Source organism: Ruditapes philippinarum, unplaced genomic scaffold (genome assembly GCF_026571515.1).
Source record: "Ruditapes philippinarum isolate M1 unplaced genomic scaffold, ASM2657151v2 ctg7962_1_1_1_1, whole genome shotgun sequence".
NCBI classification, from domain to species: Eukaryota; Metazoa; Mollusca; class Bivalvia; order Venerida; family Veneridae; genus Ruditapes; species Ruditapes philippinarum.
In genome coordinates this window covers 45,661-64,666 of record NW_026861647.1, presented here as the reverse complement: position 1 = coordinate 64,666, position 19,006 = coordinate 45,661, and the positions used below count along the sequence as shown (strand labels likewise).

At 31.2% G+C, this 19,006-nt stretch overlaps 1 protein-coding gene across 1 annotated transcript; it reads left to right on the top strand.

The window, feature by feature from the left end:
* Nucleotides 1-569: 569 nt before the first annotated feature.
* Nucleotides 570-5,775, top strand: LOC132716411 (uncharacterized). Its single transcript, XM_060699682.1, has 7 exons — nt 570-603; nt 1,088-1,351; nt 2,752-3,038; nt 3,541-3,685; nt 3,939-4,244; nt 4,589-4,726; nt 5,702-5,775. The coding sequence occupies exons 1-7, from the start codon at nt 570-572 to the stop codon at nt 5,773-5,775; spliced, it is 1,248 nt and encodes a 415-aa protein (XP_060555665.1).
* The last annotated feature ends 13,231 nt before the right edge of the window (nt 5,776-19,006 follow it).

Sequence of the window (19,006 nt, the reverse complement as noted above, 5' to 3'; positions counted from 1 at the left end):
CTGGTAAGGGACTACTTGTATATGCGGCTATTATGTTTTCTATCTCGATTATATAGTTTACAAAGCATTTTAAAGCAACAATAAAAATAGCCGATAAACACCACTCAGACCGATATTTTTTTCTGAAATAACATCTTTCAAAAAATATATATATTAAGAAAAAGATACACGGCACAGAATGTTTCTTAATCAATAAGGCCAAGATGCCGTCTTTTCTATCAAAATGACTCCCAGCCTTTGACATATGAACATTTACTTTGAATTTGTAAATTAAACCCGTCTAATTTGACAGCAAATCTTTTCGAAAAAAGAAACAACAGTGACCACGTTACCAACTATAACAAAAGGCAGCATGCGCGTCCAAACAATGGAGACAAAACAAGAAAATCTAAATCTAATTTGTTTTCTTTAATGCGTTGGAAATAATAAGATTCAACTGTAGCTTTGGATGTTTGTATTAAATCACAAAAAAATGTCAAAAACAAGGCTTACGGTATAACAGCTGCGTATTTACAGTGATGTAATATAAACAACTTCATTAATTGTAGATTGTATCTTGAATAAAAACAATGTATTATGAAATAGATGGTAAACATGGAATGGGTAAATTAATTTGTGTCTATAAACAACAACGGTGCTTATTCAATTTTCGTTTTTAATTTTCTGCAACTTAGTAGCTATGGTAACATCAGATACATGCTTTCAGAACTTTTTTTGTTACTTTAATAAGGGGAAACATGTAAAGAACTTCAGCTTTTACTTTTCGGTGGCAGAAATAGTCTGTGTTGTTTCAAATTAAGTATTTCAGTAATATAATATTGAAAAAGTACAACAAATCACTGTTAAGCATTCTTTAAAAAGTCTGAAGGTCGCTTTCAATGTAAAAATACAAGAGTAAAATCAGCATTTTCTAAAAAATCAAGGAAACGATTTTATTTTAGTAAATACCATAACTCTTGTACATAAACCAATGTAGTATAAATCATACTTTTATGATACAAAAATAGAATTACAAATTTGGTAATATGTCAACATGGTGTGTTGTATCTATATTAGCCGCATATGATTTTCATTATTTTCATTGCAGGAATACTATATGTAACCGCAAAAGATGTTGAAATAAACAACGAAATAACCATTATATGCCCACTTCCTGACGTAACTTTCCCGAAATGGACTGGCCCAACTACCCTAGCTACACCTTTAACGGATGGCCAAACAATAAATGAACAAGGTATTGAATGGGTGGATGACAAGAACCTTAAGATACTGAGTGTGGAGACAAAACATACAGGACAGTACTCGTGTTCTTCTGGTAATAAAGAAGGACTTGCAGAGCTTAATGTACTAAGTGAGTTTATTGATCACTTTTCTGTAACAAAAAGTTATAATTAGACATTTTTTTCATGGTAAAATTCAATCGGAATGACAATATGCATACATATAACATACAGCCTGTAATGTATCAAAGCCTCGGCATATAGTGTCCATCACAACATTGGAATCTGACATTGAGATTTGGTTCTTTCAAATGTAGTTCATTAGATTTTATGCAGAAACAGGAGAACAAGAATAAATAAATTTATAATTTCTCTATGTTCACTTACAGCATATAACGTAACAGTTTCCTTTTTTTGAATTCGACAAAAAAAAGATTTTCCAAAATATTTGAACGTTTTAGTGGGAAGTTTTGATAAAGATATGACCGCCCAAAATGTCAAGAAAAAGGGCGGCAATCCTCGCCAAAACACCTTGAAATTTGATAATAGGGCCACAAATGCCCCACGATTGGAACCCTTTGAAAAATAATAAAAGAAATGAAAGAAGAAAATACATCCCAAAAGGTATTTTTCCCCCAGTCCTTTGAACTTATTTTTCACATCGAGTTTTTCCTAAAAAACACGCTTTCGTTATGCCGGGTTAAATTTTTAGTTTTCAAATCTTTAAAATAATTTTGTAGATTAAAAAAATTTTAAGCAAAAAAACATTTACTTTGAAACGAAATTTGAAAACCAATGATCAAACATAACAAAGAAAACATCTATTTTTTTAAAAATATTTTCATTTACTGACTTTATTTTTTTGGGAAACCAGATTTTAAAATTTTTTTGTTTGTTAAATATTAAAAATATGGATGGGAAGATAAAAATACAAAAAAAAGTTTTTTAAAACTTTTTTAATTTTTGATAAAATAATAGTAGGGAAACTATAAAAAATTTTCACAGTGCCCAATAAACACGCCCAAAATAAAGGGCGGAAAAAAAGGGAAAAACCTGGGGTAAAAGTTTTTGCTTTAAAATTTTTTAAAATTTTTATTTACATTAACCCAAAGGTTAACTTTTAATGCAAATGGATCTGCCCGTTTACAAATAATCTTTCTGCTAAGCTTTTTACCCGGGACAAAAACCAACAAGGGGAAAATTTTTGAAAATTTTTAAATTCGTAAGTATAAACATTATTAGGGTGTTTTAGAAACATTTAAAAAAAAAAATTTTAACATTTTTTATGAAAAAAATGCCCATTTTTTTTTTGTAATGAAAATCTTTTTATATATTGATGTTATACGACACCTTTTATGTAAATCCTGGAAATATAAACATGAATATGAAAATGAGCATGAACGTTGTAAAACGGACTTGTTCATTATTCAATCTGGAATAAATCGTCCATCATTTTAGAATCAATTCTTAAGTATGTACTGGTTGAATAGCGAACAATGCGGACTATGAACAGACTGCATGAATATACCAGTTGATCTTGGTCGTCTGCACTTGTTGCATTGGTATAATCAAGCAAAGGGTAAACGTTTATTGTTCTTCCATTTATACAATCATCAAGTATATCTGTTCCTCGTTTCAGGACCACCTCTGATGAGAGCTTTGACGATTTCCAAGTTCCCGTCATTGACATCAAACCAGATGAAGCTAAGCTGTGACACGACTAGTAGGCCTGAAACACAACTCAAATGGTTAATAGATGATAAAAATATCACGGAATCTGGACTTAATATTGAAGAAGACAATCCTGAATGTACAGAGGTAAATCATATTTTCTATTTGAGATAAATGGACAATGTTTAAGTAGGAAATACGGCAATTTCAAAAGCTTCCTCGAATGAAGGATATGACAAATATCTACCAGCCTCATTATTACAAAAGGAACTTGTAGGTTTATGAGTAGAATGTTATATTCGAGACGATGTTAAGATATAAGGTCTAAAAACCGTTAAAATACATTTTCTATGTTAAAAATTCTTTTTATTTACATTTATTTTTGTATTTTGATAATGATCAATATCATAATATAGTTCACAATAATCAACAATATTGCAAATTATTAATTATACCAACATGACACACTCTTTCGGGTTAATACAAAATTAAAATTGGTAGCTATGCATCAATCAAGACAAGACCTTTTTGTCAAGAAAAGGGAGGCAACTCCTATAAACCATATGTGCAGTACTTGTTGAAATTGTTTTAAAACACTCAATTAAACTAAAGACGTCAGACATTTCAAAACTAAAAAATTTCTTTACAGGATAGTGCAACTCATATTTTTACATGTATGTCAAATATAACGATCAATGATATAAAGAAAAAGGACAATGGTAAATCAATCTATTGTGAGTCTAATTATCGTGACGATTTGACGAAAACATCACCAGCAAAAATCAGTCTTCCGTGTAAGTATGCTTCGAACTGACCTTGATTTTATTTAAATATTTTGTTTTAAGTGAAACAACGAAGTTGCAAGATAAAAAGAACAACATCCAAAAGGCATCAGAAAAGAATTAACAACAATAATAAAAGAATAATAACACACGCTGACCTTATTGCTTCTTAGTACAAATAAACGGTATCATAAAACTTACGGATTTCGTGAAGCTCAAATAAATGTTTTTACTTTGATCATTATTCTTTACGAAACTATTTCAGACCGAGCGACAAACATAGTTATCTCTGGAAACACAAGCGATGTTGTAAACAGCGTTGGGAAGGTCACGCTGACCTTAACCTGCGCAACTGATGCTGCAAATCCAGCAGAAAAACTTAACTGGTATATTGGGTCTGAAAAGACGGAAATAAATAGCACGTATCCAGTTGCTGAAGTTGATGAAATGTATGACGGTAAGAACGTATCTCAAGACATCGACATTGTCGCAGACCGGACAATGAATAAACAGGAAGTGTCGTGTTGCGCTGATACAAATCTATGCACAATGGTGACATTAGATATACAGTGTAAGATTAACAGACTTGATTTATTTTGTTGTACTTTAATGCATATACTTTACGGTTCACTTTTGCATGTTTTCATTATTTTTGTTACTTTTCAACATGTATACAAACTATTTGAATTTATCACAATGTCATTATGGCAGAAAACACATTTACAGAAGGTTAGGTACCCCTGCACTAGTGCCAGTTATCATTAGATATCTCCTTATTAGTTTTGTCTTTCCTTTTCTTAAGGTAGAATCATTACGCCAGGAAGCATTTTGTAATTGTTTTCACATTGAAAATGTTTCTATAAACATTGTATGAGTCTTAGAGCATGTGTTCTGAATGTGTTTTTATATCTATAGATCCGCCAATATTGCTTGCTCCACAGCTAAGTCATTACCGGCTTACACAACTGACCAATATATCTATGCCATGTATAGCAGACCAGTATCCTGGTCGCCATAATATTTGGGCCTGGTTTAAGAATGGAAAGGCCAAGAGTCTGTGCATATAAGCAATAACACGGATGATCCATCAAATAATATTTTATCTTCAGGTAACAGAAGAAACAAAATTTTACATAGTTATTACTTGTATTTATCAATTAATTATTTTTTCATCTTCCGAATAAAATGTAAAATCTATATGTGAATAGATCCACCTCAATTCATTACTCTTGTCATCATTATTTTGGGTAAAATTAAGTCTCTATATTTCAATATTTTTTTTTTCCCTAGGTAATAAAATATATCAAAGCAACAGATGCAACTACAATATGAAATGCAAAAAGACTTGGGGGCCCTAATTACAAGATAAATAAAGCAGTTTACTAAATTAAAACTACACTAACAGTATATGGTACGTGACTTATATCTTAAATAAAAGTGTATTCCTTAAACATTTATAATGCGAGACAAAGCAAAGCCTGAGTGAAAAATAGTGGAATTTTTACTTCTATACTCGTATATAGTACATTAAAACAATTTAATTTCTGTATATAGGCGTCATTCACATAGCGTTTGATTTCCTTTCAATTTGAATTGGTTTTGTCTATTGTTTTCTCGTTTATGACACACACTTTTCTTTACTTTGGAACTATAGTTTCTTTTCATGGCATGAAAGGGAAATAATCATGACAGGCTCAATCAAATCGATTGTATTCTTTAATTTTACCCGTTTGATTTGTTTCTTTCGGGGTTTAAATGTTGTCTGTTTTAATTATAGCGATTTCTTAAGATTAATTTGCACGTCATTGGCAATGTTCAAACTTATTTTTTTTTTTGTTTTTGGTATGGCAGGTATAGTGAAGTATGAGAGCTATTAAAAGTTGATCCGCACTTCATCTTCGTTTCGTTGTATTTTTGGTTCATTAACGGACTAAAAATCAAATCCAGTTGGCAATGTCCCAGAGTTTTATTGCTATTAAGATATTTTTCTATTTCCAGTTTTTGTCTGTTTTACTATTTTTATTGTAGAAAAACCTGCTGAGCCTATAATGGAAACAACTTTCAACGCTGATAAATTCTCAGAGAAATTAAACCGGCACTGATGCACCGGATATACCTCAAAGATTCTATATTCAGTACAAAAAGGTTGACGAGGTAGAATGGCGAGAGGTGGACACGGCCTATGACGATACATTACCTGGTCAGGAATCAACAAACTTACAGTTATGGTTTCAAAAAAAAGTAACCTTGATCCTGACTGTGAATATGAAGTTAGAATAAAGTCTGTAGATGATTATGGATTAATATCATATACAGCAAAGTCTTCTTTTAGAACGGACAGTAAGTGTTATTTGTTATTCAAAGATTTTTAACTCTAGTCATTTGAAAACTTTATTTTTCATTATTTATTTGACACTTTGTTCTCTTCTACTTCTGTTATTTAAGGTTACCTTTTATATGATTCACATAAGCATTTTTGGTGTTTAATTTATTTAACCGTTTGTAAACATTGCAACAGTTAGAATTTCGCTTTTCGGGAAATCAATTTAGTTGCACTGCCTCTTTTTGCCTCTTTTATAGGAACTTATAGAGCTATGATTGAGGTTGTGTGTACCTTTATCTGGTTTAAATTTTCCGGAATTATCTCTTCTACTGTGGACCATTCAAAGGTGGTTTATGTCTGTGTTTCATTTTTTAAAAACGTTTAAAACTCCTTGTATGCCCACTCTCGATATGTCCTGCCCATGATAAAATGCAAAAAATATGATATTCAACGTTTATAATTGAATTTTTTTTTAATTTATGTTCATTGTAACGCACAATGAGACATAATTAGATTCTCTGAAACTGTAAAGGGTCAGAATTATTATTGGCATTCAACCATGTTTATCATTTTTCTAGAAGAAGTCGTAACATCTGAGGAGGAAATGGTGAGCATGACTAAATATAGAAACGCCATCCTCATTTCCGTGTTCGCAACAGCTGGTGTCTTCCTTATCATACTCGTCATTTTTGTGTGTGCTGTGAAAAGAGGAAAATGTAAGTAAATTATAACAAAATGCTTTAGTTTCTTTATTATTAAAACTTGTAACATGATACTAGTATATCTAAGTTAACAAGGTGAGATGGTGTGCTAGAAAATGAAAAAGTTGTTGTAAAAAATGTCGCGGATACATTATATATGTTAGTTTACTACGAATAAATTTCCAGATAAGCAACGATTTGATTTGCTTGTGTTTCGAACGTTTATTTAGTTATGCTCAGTGTCCAGTAGAGTGTTATTCAGAATGTAATTGAATCATTTTAAGTCCTTTCGGTAAACGTTCTGTGTCATGCGTCAAACATTTGCATTTACCTGGAAGCGTCTTAGAAAACAATCGAAAAAGACAAGGTAAATGATGACCGTAGGGCAGGGCAGATACATGTAACACCATATCAGAAGTGAAAAGGTTTTGAATGAAGACTGTTATTACTTAACTAAATAATACATTGTAAGAAAAAAGCTCGGTAGTTCCATTCGCAAATCGGCTTTATGATACAATTTTTAGTCACCACCGTCAATAAACAGGCCAAATCAAACCGAGATTGGAACATTTTTAACTTTGCCGTGTTCGGAATTCTTTAGGGATTCTTTTTTTCTATTTTATAATCATAATTCTTACCACTTTGAAAACTTGTAATTGTTTCAAAACTATCTAAAAAAAAACCAAAACCACGAATATCAAGTTAATCAATCCTTGATGATTAAATTATGTGAATCACAAAAAAAAAACGTTTGTTTTGATTGGAACAATTTGTACAGGAGATACTTTTGTGTCATCATATCTTACAATCAATATAAGAATAATTGTATATAGAGCTATATGTATCTTTCTTAAGTAGTTAGTTTTTTTATCGCTTTATTTCTCCAGTTTAAAGAGAGGGTATTGAATGAGTGTAAGTTCAATACTGAATTTATTGCACGAGTTGAATGAAATTATTTTATGCGAGCCTCTGGCGAGCATAATATTATTTTATTCAACGAGTGCAATAAATTCAGTAATGAACTTACACGAATTTAATATTCCATTTTATCACACACCAAAAATAAAGACCGTTTAAAAGTGAAAAAAAAGAGTCATTTTTCATTGAAGCACCTATAGTATAACGCTACCATTTAGCGCGTCTTTACACTATGTTTGCATAACGCTAATGACGTCACGTCAAAAATATATGCACGGCCGTGCACTACCATTTTTACGGAGTCGCAAAATCGGCACGGGTGTGTGATAAATAAATGTAAGATGTACCACCAGTACTTTCGTATTTTCGATTCTATATTTTAATTTTCTGTTAGTTAGAAAACAAAAAGTTGATAAACGAAACAAAATATTTTACAAGTTATAATACGATTATCGCCTTAAAAATATCATATACACTAAATTATTGTAACAATTTATTGAGATAATTCAAAACGTATATTGTAGCTGCTGTTTACTCATTTTTTATATTTTTTGAAATAAAAAATTATTTTAAAAAATCGAAATGAACATTCTTCAAACATTTTAATTTTTGGCAGCATCTCAGTAGAAAAGTAAGTTATTCAATAATCTCCTTGCTTATTATATCTTTTATTATAAAGTCCGTTTGTCTTTTGTTTCTTCTTAAGTGTAAACAATACCATTTTTGAACAGCATGTATTAAACTATTCAATACTAATACTTAAGTTACTTCTTTGGAGTAGATAAAAAATGAGATCAACGATCAACAAGGCAAAGGCAACGTTTCACAGGACGCTGTCCGCGGCGGCCAAACCAGCCACAATAGCTGGGCATTTGTTTGCAAAATAAAAAGTGAATGTTCTATGCGGGGTGTAGGGGATAGACACATTAAGTTGAAGTGCTTGCCACCAATTTAACCGCTGGTCACTTTTGAGTTTCATATATTTCAACATGAATTTTTATTATTATTTGCAATTTATCACCAAGAGTGGTAAAATTTAATAACATATATTAGGCTTACCATTAGAAAAACATAAAATAATTAGTGACACATTATCATTAATGTATAAGAGTATGAATATGTTATTGAAATGAATTACACATTTACATTTATTTACATGAAATATAGATTTATATATATGTTCTTTTTACCTTTTTATTTTTATCTTCTTCATTTAATTCTTTAATTAGCGCCCTAAAGTAACACATAAAGGGAAGTAATATAATCGGTTAAAGGTGTCTTGCGTGATACGGGTGTTATTGCCCTTCACGCAAGAAGAAATAAACAAATAAAAAAAAAAATAAAACTTTCTTTGATTTATATTTTGATAGTTTTGATCGTTAAATAAATAAAAACGAATAATAAATAGTCTGACTAACTAGGCGAATTCAGTTTTACCTGTTCATATGCTGTTGACACCATTTCTTCATACATGACAAATTATTGTAGTTGTAATATTGTGTACTTTTTTTGTTCTGCAGGTGGAAGCTTCAACAGCAGTAAATCGTAAGTTCTTCTTAAGAAATTTTTTTTTCTGTTATCCATAACTTTTTTTTTCAAATATAAATCTAGAAAATAATTATCTTAATTGTAATGTGTTAGCTATTGATAAAATATACACCCTTGTGTATATTATAAATAGATCTCCATCAATTGTTCGACTTCAAGCCACTTGCACCTCACTGCTGTGGGTTTGACTTTCACTATCGGTTCTACTCACGTGTATAAAATTGTGCACGAATGAGTGTAAGTTCAATACTGAATTTATTGCACGAGTTGAATGAAATTATTTTATGCGAGCCTCTGGCGAGCATAATATTATTTTATTCAACGAGTGCAATAAATTCAGTAATTAACTTACACGAATTTAATATTCCATTTATCACACACCAAAAAAAAAGACCGTTTAAAGTGAAAAAAAGAGTCATTTTTCATTGAAGCACCTATAGTATAACGCTACCATTTAGCGCGTCTTTACACTATGTTTGCATAACGCTAATGACGTCACGTCAAAATATATGCACGGCCGTGCACTACCATTTTTACGGAGTCGCAAAATCGGCACGGGTGTGTGATAAATAAATGTAAGATGTACCACCAGTACTTTCGTATTTTCGATTCTATATTTAATTTTCTGTTAGTTAGAAAACAAAAAGTTGATAACGAAACAAAATATTTTACAAGTTGTAATACGGTTATCGCCTTAAAAATATCATATACACTAAATTATTGTAACAATTTATTGAGATAATTCAAAACGTATATTGTAGCTGCTGTTTACTCATTTTTTATATTTTTGAAATAAAATTATTTTAAAAAATCGAAATGAACATTCTTCAAACATTTTAATTTTGGCAGCATCTCAGTAGAAAAGTAAGTTATTCAATAATCTCCTTGCTTATTATATCTTTTATTATAAAGTCCGTTTGTCTTTTGTTTCTTCTTAAGTGTAAACAATACCATTTTGAACAGCATGTATTAAACTATTCAATACTAATACTTAAGTTACTTCTTTGGAGTAGATAAAAAATGAGATCAACGATCAACAAGGCAAAGGCAACGTTCACAGGACGCTGTCCCGCGGCCAAACCAGCCACAATAGCTGGGCATTTGTTTGCAAAATAAAAAGTGAATGTTCTATGCGGGGTGTAGGGGATAGACACATTAAGTTGAAGTGCTTGCCACCAATTTAACCGCTGGTCACTTTTGAGTTTCATATATTTCAACATGAATTTTATTATTTATTTGCAATTTATAACCAAGAGGTGTAAAATTTAATAACATATATTAGGCTTACCATTAGAAAAACATAAAATAATTAGTGACAAATTATCATTAATGTATAAGAGTATGAAATATGTTATTGAAATGAATTACACATTTACATTTATTTACATGAATATAGATTTATATATATGTTCTTTTTACCTTTTTTTTTATCTTCTTCATTTAATTCTTTAATTAGCGCCCTAAAGTAACACATAAAGGGAAGTAATATAATCGGTTAAAGGTGTCTTGCGTGATACGGGTGTTATTGCCCTTCACGCAAGAAGAAATAAACAAATAAAATAAAAAAATAAAACTTTCTTTGATTTATATTTTGATAGTTTTGATCGTTAAATAAATAAAAACGAATAATAATAGTCTGACTAACTAGGCGATTCAGTTTTACCTGTTCATATGCTGTTGACACCATTTCTTCATACATGACAAATTATTGTAGTTGTAATATTGTGTACTTTTTTTGTTCTGCAGGTGGAAGCTTCAACAGCAGTAAATCGTAAGTTCTTCTTAAGAAATTTTTTTTTCTGTTATCCATAACTTTTTTTTCAAATATAAATCTAGAAAATAATTATCTTAATTGTAATGTGTTAGCTATTGATTAAATATACACCCTTGTGTATATTATAAATAGATCTCCATCAATTGTTCGACTTCAAGCCACTTGCACCTCACTGCTGTGGGTTTGACTTTCACTATCGGTTCTACTCACGTGTATAAAATAGTGCACGAAGGGTGCACATCAGATTCAAATTGATTGGCTTGGAGAATCATTGTTAAGACTTAGAAAATAAAACATTCACAAGCATGAGTTTTTTTCATTTGATTTTATTCGGATAAAGGGCACCATACCACTTCAAAGTGTATGTTGGCCCCATTGCAAGATCTTTTGATTTGTAAACAGCAGATACCTTTGTCAATGGACAGACAAGCACTTTCTTTTACAAAAACGTCTATTGGTATACGTTTGTATTTTTCAAATAATTTATAATACGTGATAGATCATTTTATTGCAAGGCACTATTTTGTCATGTTCTTTTATTTCAGGTATGTAATGTGAAGAAGTTTAAACAACATAAAGAGACAATAACACTAAAGTAATTACGTTTTGAAAGTAAATGTACCTTTTGCTGTACCTTTCGATCGAGATTATCATTATTGTGCAATATTTTGTAACACACAAGGGTGTTTGATTTTAGAATTAAGATATCGCAACTTGTTTATTTACATAATTTAACTGTTTCGGTTAATGACGGAATGGACTGTTCAAATATTCTTATAACATCAAATTTCAATAACATTTGTATACTTTAAGTATGTTGCATAGTCGTTATGGAAGCGGAAGATAAAATTACGTTTCAAGATAAATGTATTGTCATATATCTATATTTTCGAAACATTACCAGGCAAAGTAATCGAAGTTATAAAAAGGATTAAAATCAAATATATTTCAAACAAGTCACATATACTGTCGTATTGTATTTTATACATCTATAAGAAGAAGGCCTTTATAAGCTCAGACCTTTTACAACAGTTCATGCCTGTATAGTCTACATAAATTATTGGTGGTATCATTTCTATATATACTGTTAGGTTGTTTGAAATAAACTATGTTTGAAGAAAGTAATCGTACACTCATCTACTTTGGTCATTTTTTGCTAAACTTCCGTTTAAAATATATTATTAAATATATAATTATGTAAATACGGTGTCGTAAAGAAATAGTTCAAGCAAGGAATATTTACATAATGGCTTGCCTGAATAAATACTGTTGTTTAGTTAAAATATAAATAATGTCTGGTGAAATTCTACTCTTCTCACTTACATCCAAATAAAATATTTATCCAAATCTATTCGTGTTCATAGATTTTGATTGTCCTCGAAGAATAATTCATTTAAGATGGATAAGAAAGAGAATAATTTATGAGATTTTAATCAAATTTTTTAAGATATATAAAAACAGAAATATATTATAGTATTGGTATAAGTAAAATTTTATGTGATGTTTTGATTTTGTTAGAATATATAGAATATATGAGGACTGTGTACATATGACTCAGTATTAGCAGGGTTATCACAATATTTGATATTTTGATATTTTTTATGCCTAAACAAAATAGTGTGCTCGAAACATTTGGATTAACGACTATTCTTGCATCATAATAAAGTATAAAAAGAAGTTTATGTATCATTGACAAAAATTGATTGTCTCATTGTAAAAAAGTTATAATGTGCACAAAAGTTGGTAACGTAATTTGGTTTTAGGGAACAAAGCAACTATATATTCGTTTATAAAGCATAAAAGTACCTTGTAATATTGATTTTACTATTTATCAAGACATATACATGTGTAATTTAAAACCTTATAATTTGTTGTTGTTTTTTTCTGAATGTTTCACAAATTTTCAAACCTTCAGTTTAGGGCTTAGTTACATACATACATACATACATACATACATACATACATACATACATACATACATACATACATACATACATACATACATACATACATACATACATACATACATACATACATACATACATACATACATACATACATACATACATACATACATACATACATACATACATACATACATACATACATACATACATACATACATACATACATACATACATACATACATACATACATACATACATACATACATACATACATACATACATACATACATACATACATACATACATACATACATACATACATACATACATACATACATACATACATACATACATACATACATACATACATACATACATACATTGCACATACATACAAATTTGCGCTATTTCACTGGGGAATATTGCTGCAAAGCAAAAGAAGAAAACACTTCAAACATATACTTGGATATAGTATAAATGTTGTCCTAAGAATCACACGGCACTCGTATTTGTAAGGTCAAAAAAAGTGAAAAGCACACTTACTTCTGCAGCTAATATTTGTGACAGATTCGATTTACTTTAGGTATCTTATATATACAGTGTGGCGAGTCATAAACCGCTTACAGTTTCAGAAAAGATTGTCCTGTTTCGCATGTTAAACTAATAAACGCCGTGGTTTCTTTATCATCAGTACCTTCAGTACTGTGATATGAAAATTTGATAGTCTGCTACATGTATATAGCGTTAAGTCAGAACTCTAGTCAACCAGGCTTTTGAAATCAGAAAGACATGATCACTACAGCACAAAAAGTACTATCACTTTGTAAACATTTTATCCAATGTCATCGGATAAGATTTTTGTATTTTACATTTTGGCCTACAACAAACGCATTTAGGGGCTTAAAGTCGTTATTAAAATGCTAAAAATCCATCTAAAGGTTTTATTATATTTTGGACACAAAGCAAACAGCGTGACATCTGACAGACGTTAACATAAAAAGTTAAAATGTAATTATTTTTTTATTATACTGTTTATCATGACTTCCATAAACGTAAAATTGAAAACAATAAGAATAACCATGATCAAACTTATCCCAAATTTAATCTAGTGATATTTAACATTAATCATCTTGAAACTAGGCTGCATTAGCAAATGCCATTCCACCGCATGTCAAACATCAAAGAACACTAAATGATTAAAACTATGAGATAACAATGGAAACAACAGACAAAGACCAGTCAACGACTGGTCAGAATGATTTTTTAAATCATATTTCAGGTAATTCAGATGATTTTCTAAGTAACCCTTTATAACACAGCTTATAAACAAAGTTGCCATGAAAAACCGAGTTCTTGACCATTCGGATTTATAGACCGGTCACACAAACTATCAGAAACCGAATGGATTTGAAAACCCTTCATAAAATATTTTTTAAAATAAATGAACACAAATACATCTGAACATTAACATTTAAATCGCAACATCAACTTTAAAATTGAGATATATATGGTGGCATATTTCTTCCACCAGATAACCATATAACTAACTAGTTAATTAAGAGGGCATCTAGTTACGTAACTAGTTAACCTCTTAATTAACTAGTTAGTTATGTGGTCAACTAGTTACGTAACTAATTAATTCTTTCAATAAATAAAAGATCATAACGGGAAATGAATGCATGTTAGTTCCTACAACTGCCATCCTTTTATTATTTTACCAGCTTAATATTATGAGGTTAACTAGTTACGTAACTAGTTAACCTCCTAACTAACTAGTTAATTAATTAAAAGGTTAACTAGTTACGTTACTAGTTAACCTCTTAATTAACTAATTAATAAAGAGTTAACTAGTTACGTAACTTGTTAACCTCTTAATTAACTAGTTAGTTAAGTGATCGATATTCTCATAGTCAAGCTAAAATGCCTTTTGAATGTGATTACACCACTAGGTATTACAGAAGACTTGTAGCATCTGCTACAATTTTCCTGCAAGTGTTGCAGTTTAACAACAAGGTCAAAAGCACTTGGTCTTTTTGTCAAATCATACATTAGACATTTCTTGACAATTTCAACAACTGCATCTTGAAATTCTGCCCCTCATTGTAGATAACTCAGGCCATGAGACTGAATCCCTTTTTTCACGTTTTCTTCCAGTATTTTAGTACCCTCACTATCAGAGTCATCATTATCATCATCCCCTCCATCATCAAGATTCATTCCAGATATCATTTCCAGTATCACCAAGTCCAGGTTCAACATTCCCTTTAAAATGTTTTCAACTTCACTCTTGAAATATGCATAAGTGGATTCATGCTTTTTCAGTCTAATTTCGTGTACTCCACCATTTTCTTTATTTGATAGACTGCGAGTGCCCGACATTGACCTCACTTTGCAGGCGATGTTAACTGTAATTTCTTTATCTTGCTCAGGCTGAAAAATCAAAATATCAATACAATGCATCGTATATGAACATATTGGGTATTATTTCAGGAGCACACTGATATTTATAAGAGAGCATTGATGACTCAATATTGTTAACCTGAGTCCATCTGCAATAATATCGGCAACAAACTACATGTATGATAAACTATCAGTCTTAAAGAAAATTACGATCAATTGTATATTTCATATTTTTACTATCTAAAATGGTGATTTAGTTTTCACTGTAGCGATCAATTGACCAAGACCTGATGACAATTGCAGACTTTATGATAAATACAAGGTTATTTAAAAAAATTGACCTTGTGTCCTAGGTTTGGGTCTGACATGACCATATTCAAATTAAGCTATTAGGCATGAATGGTAAATCATTTTGACAAAGTTTCACTGAGATGACAAAGAAATTTTAGTCTCTGGATAAATTGTAGTCAATATGATAAACAAGATCAACAAGGAAAGGCGGCGTTCAATGAACGCAACCCCCACATGACCCATCAACAAGAACCAGTGACAAGGAGCCCAGGCGGACTCCAACAAAAACAGGACAGGGCACAAGGCAGAGCACGGACAGGCTAATCACCAAAGCGACAAACAACCTGTAACCGACAAGGAACTCAAATAGAACAAGCAATTGAGGGAACAATAGGAAATAATAAACACAAGATTTTTTTGCGAAACCCTCCCTCCGCCTTACTATGGAGATTATTTGTCCCAAGTTATATTTAAACCGCTGACTCCCAAGTGTGACCTTGGCCTTTGAGCAGCAGATCTGGGTGTTGTATTAGATATACCACCACATCATGGTGAATACTTGGTATCAAATTTGTTATCCTTTAAAGAAAGACAAACCATAGACGAGACAAAGCAGGACGACGCCAATATGGACGTCCTTAAATTTTGGTTTTATGTGAGTGACTATTCTTTTGTTCTGAAAAAACACACACCAAAACAAGAGGGCCATGATGTCCATATCTCACTCACCTGTTTCATCTGACCTTTGGCTTTTGTCATGGCCAAACTCCTTCCAAGTTTATGATTGTCAAGGTTAATTTGACCCCGGGGTCATGATTTGAACAATATTGGTAGAAGTCCACAATTCAATGCTACATGCCAAATATCTAAGCCCTATGCCTTGTGATTCTTAAGAAAAAGATTTTCTAAGATTTCCCTTGGTATGTCTATGTAAAAATCAAGTGGCCCCTGTGCCAAGGTCAATTTGATCCCGGAAGTCATGATTTCGACAATCTGGGTAGAGGTCCACTTGTCAATGCTACATGTAAACATCTAAGCTCTGGGCCTTGGGATTCTTAAGAAGAAGATTTTTCTAAGATTTTCCTATATAACTCTATGTAAAATCAAGTGGCCCCTGTGTCAAGGTCGATTTGACCCCGGGGCTCATGATTTGAACAATCTTGGTAGAGATCCACTAGTCCATAGGGTGAAAATAGGGTGGGATTATCAAAAATATGAGTGAACCCCCATCCCCCTCTTAGAATAGTCACTGAGGATGCGAGTTCGAGACGTAGATCTAGCTCCGATTACTTTTTTTCTCTCTTTTGTAAACCCAACAAAAAAACCACCCCCTCTTTTTATCGACCCAACAAAAATAATCCCCTTTAAGATTTTAGAATATTGGTAAACCAAACAAAGTGTTGGACTGACATAAAAAAATGAGGATTCTCAGTGCGGACAGATTCTAAATCTGTATCGATACCTGAAAAAGGCGGCCTATGTAAATTTATGCATGATTATAAAAATATAGTGTCAAATAAACTTAAATCTAAAGGAAGAGTACTTACTTTTGAAAAAAAAATGAATTGGAACTCCTGTAACTCTCGCCACCTTTACTCTGAACGGAAAAGGCCCTAAGAGCCATGAATTTCATGAATTCGCGATTGCATTATTTCACGATTTCACTTTAAAAAATGAAATCGTGAATTCGTGAATTCATGATTTCACGATTTCATTATTTCATTTATTCAGGTTGTTAAAGAGAAATCGTGAAATTATGAATTCACGATATAAAAATTCAATATTTCACTCTAAAAATAGTGAAATATTAAAGTCTTGAAATCATGAATTCGTGAAGTGAAATGTCACCACCGGTCTTTCGTACCTTGCAGACAAATTTATTAAGTATACATGTAACGCTTAGAACCCGGATGTAGACAAACCAAGTGTATATTTTGTAAACGGTGGTGGATTATTTACTTTGTACATTTACGATAAACCTTGACAGAATGCTCGCGTTTATTTGATGCTTGCCATATTTATTAATGACAACATTGTATTTCAGTTTTTTTTAATAAACATGTTTATGCACATTTAATTGTTTGAATTCTTCACAAATTTAATAATCACGTCGGACGTACTTAATTCAATAAAACAGCGGATATTGTGACAGTTTTTATCTCTCGTTTTATAACATTCATCGCAAATTGTAATAAAGTGAAAGACAGATCAGTATAAACTTTTCTTTAAAATTATTTTTTGCTTGACATACTGTTTGTCAAAAATTGACTTTTTGAATGCTATGAACATTCATCTATAGTCGATTTAAAATGAGTTTTGTACGTATATTTATATTGACTCAATTAGGTGCATTATATCACCAATTTATAGCAGGAATATAAACCGTTCTTTAATATTATTATAGCCAATGGCATATTTTGTGCCTTTGAAATGGTAAACTCTAGAAACAACATGAATATCGTGCTTTCAAAACTAACATGCAATGATATATTTTCGTATTTTGTGTAACTTTCGGCGAAGAACTTTTTAAACAATTGTGCTTCATGTAACGTTGACAATACGGTCATATTTTAGTTTTTGTATTTAACCATTTTTGCAAGTTATCCCCGAGACGAATGGATTTAATATGATGTATGAGGAAATGTGTAAGTGTAAATGATACCTAGGGCTGATACACGATGCTGTTTCATATTGCCAAATAAAATAATTATATTGGTAAGCTAATATATATCAATGCCAAGCTGAAATATTGCCAGGCTGTTGTTGTGGAATAAGATGTTAGGCGAGACTTATGTCTTTGATGTATAATATTGCCAGCATATTGCTAGGCGGATATATCATAAGGTTAAAGAGTTATAACTGAAGACCTGTATATTGTAAGGTAGAGTTATAACTGCAGACTTGTATATTGTTGGGCAGATATAAAACTGCAGACATGTATATTGTTAGGCAGATATATAACTGTAGACATGTATATTGTTAGGCAGATATATAACTGCAGACATGTATATTGTTAGGCGGTTATATAACTGCAAACCAGTATATTGTTAGGCAGTTATATAACTGCAAACCTGTACATTGTTAGGCAGATATATAAGAGCAGATCTGTATATTGTTAGGCAGATATATAACTTCAGACCTGTATATTGTTAGGCAGATATATAACTGCAGACATGTATATTGTTAGGCAGATATATAACTTCAGACCTGTATATTGTTAGGCAGATATATAACTTCAGACATGTATATTGTTAGGCAGATATATAACTGCAGACATGTATATTGTTAGGCGGTTATATAACTGCAAAACCAGTATATTGTTAGGCAGTTATATAACTGCAAACCTGTACATTGTTAGGCAGATATATAAGAGCAGATCTGTATATTGTTAGGCAGATATATAACTTCAGACCTGTATATTGTTAGGCAGATATATAACTGCAGACATGTATATTGTTAGGCAGATATATA

Bases quoted from the DNA above. Each gene is read 5' to 3' on its own strand.
- LOC132716411 (XM_060699682.1), top strand. From the start codon at position 570: ATGTATTATGAAATAGATGGTAAACATGGAATGG. The intron at 3,039-3,540 runs GTAAATCATATT...ATTTCTTTACAG, and splicing joins ACAATCCTGAATGTACAGAG to GATAGTGCAACTCATATTTT. The intron at 4,727-5,701 runs GTCTGTGCATAT...TTTTTATTGTAG, and splicing joins TAAGAATGGAAAGGCCAAGA to AAAAACCTGCTGAGCCTATA.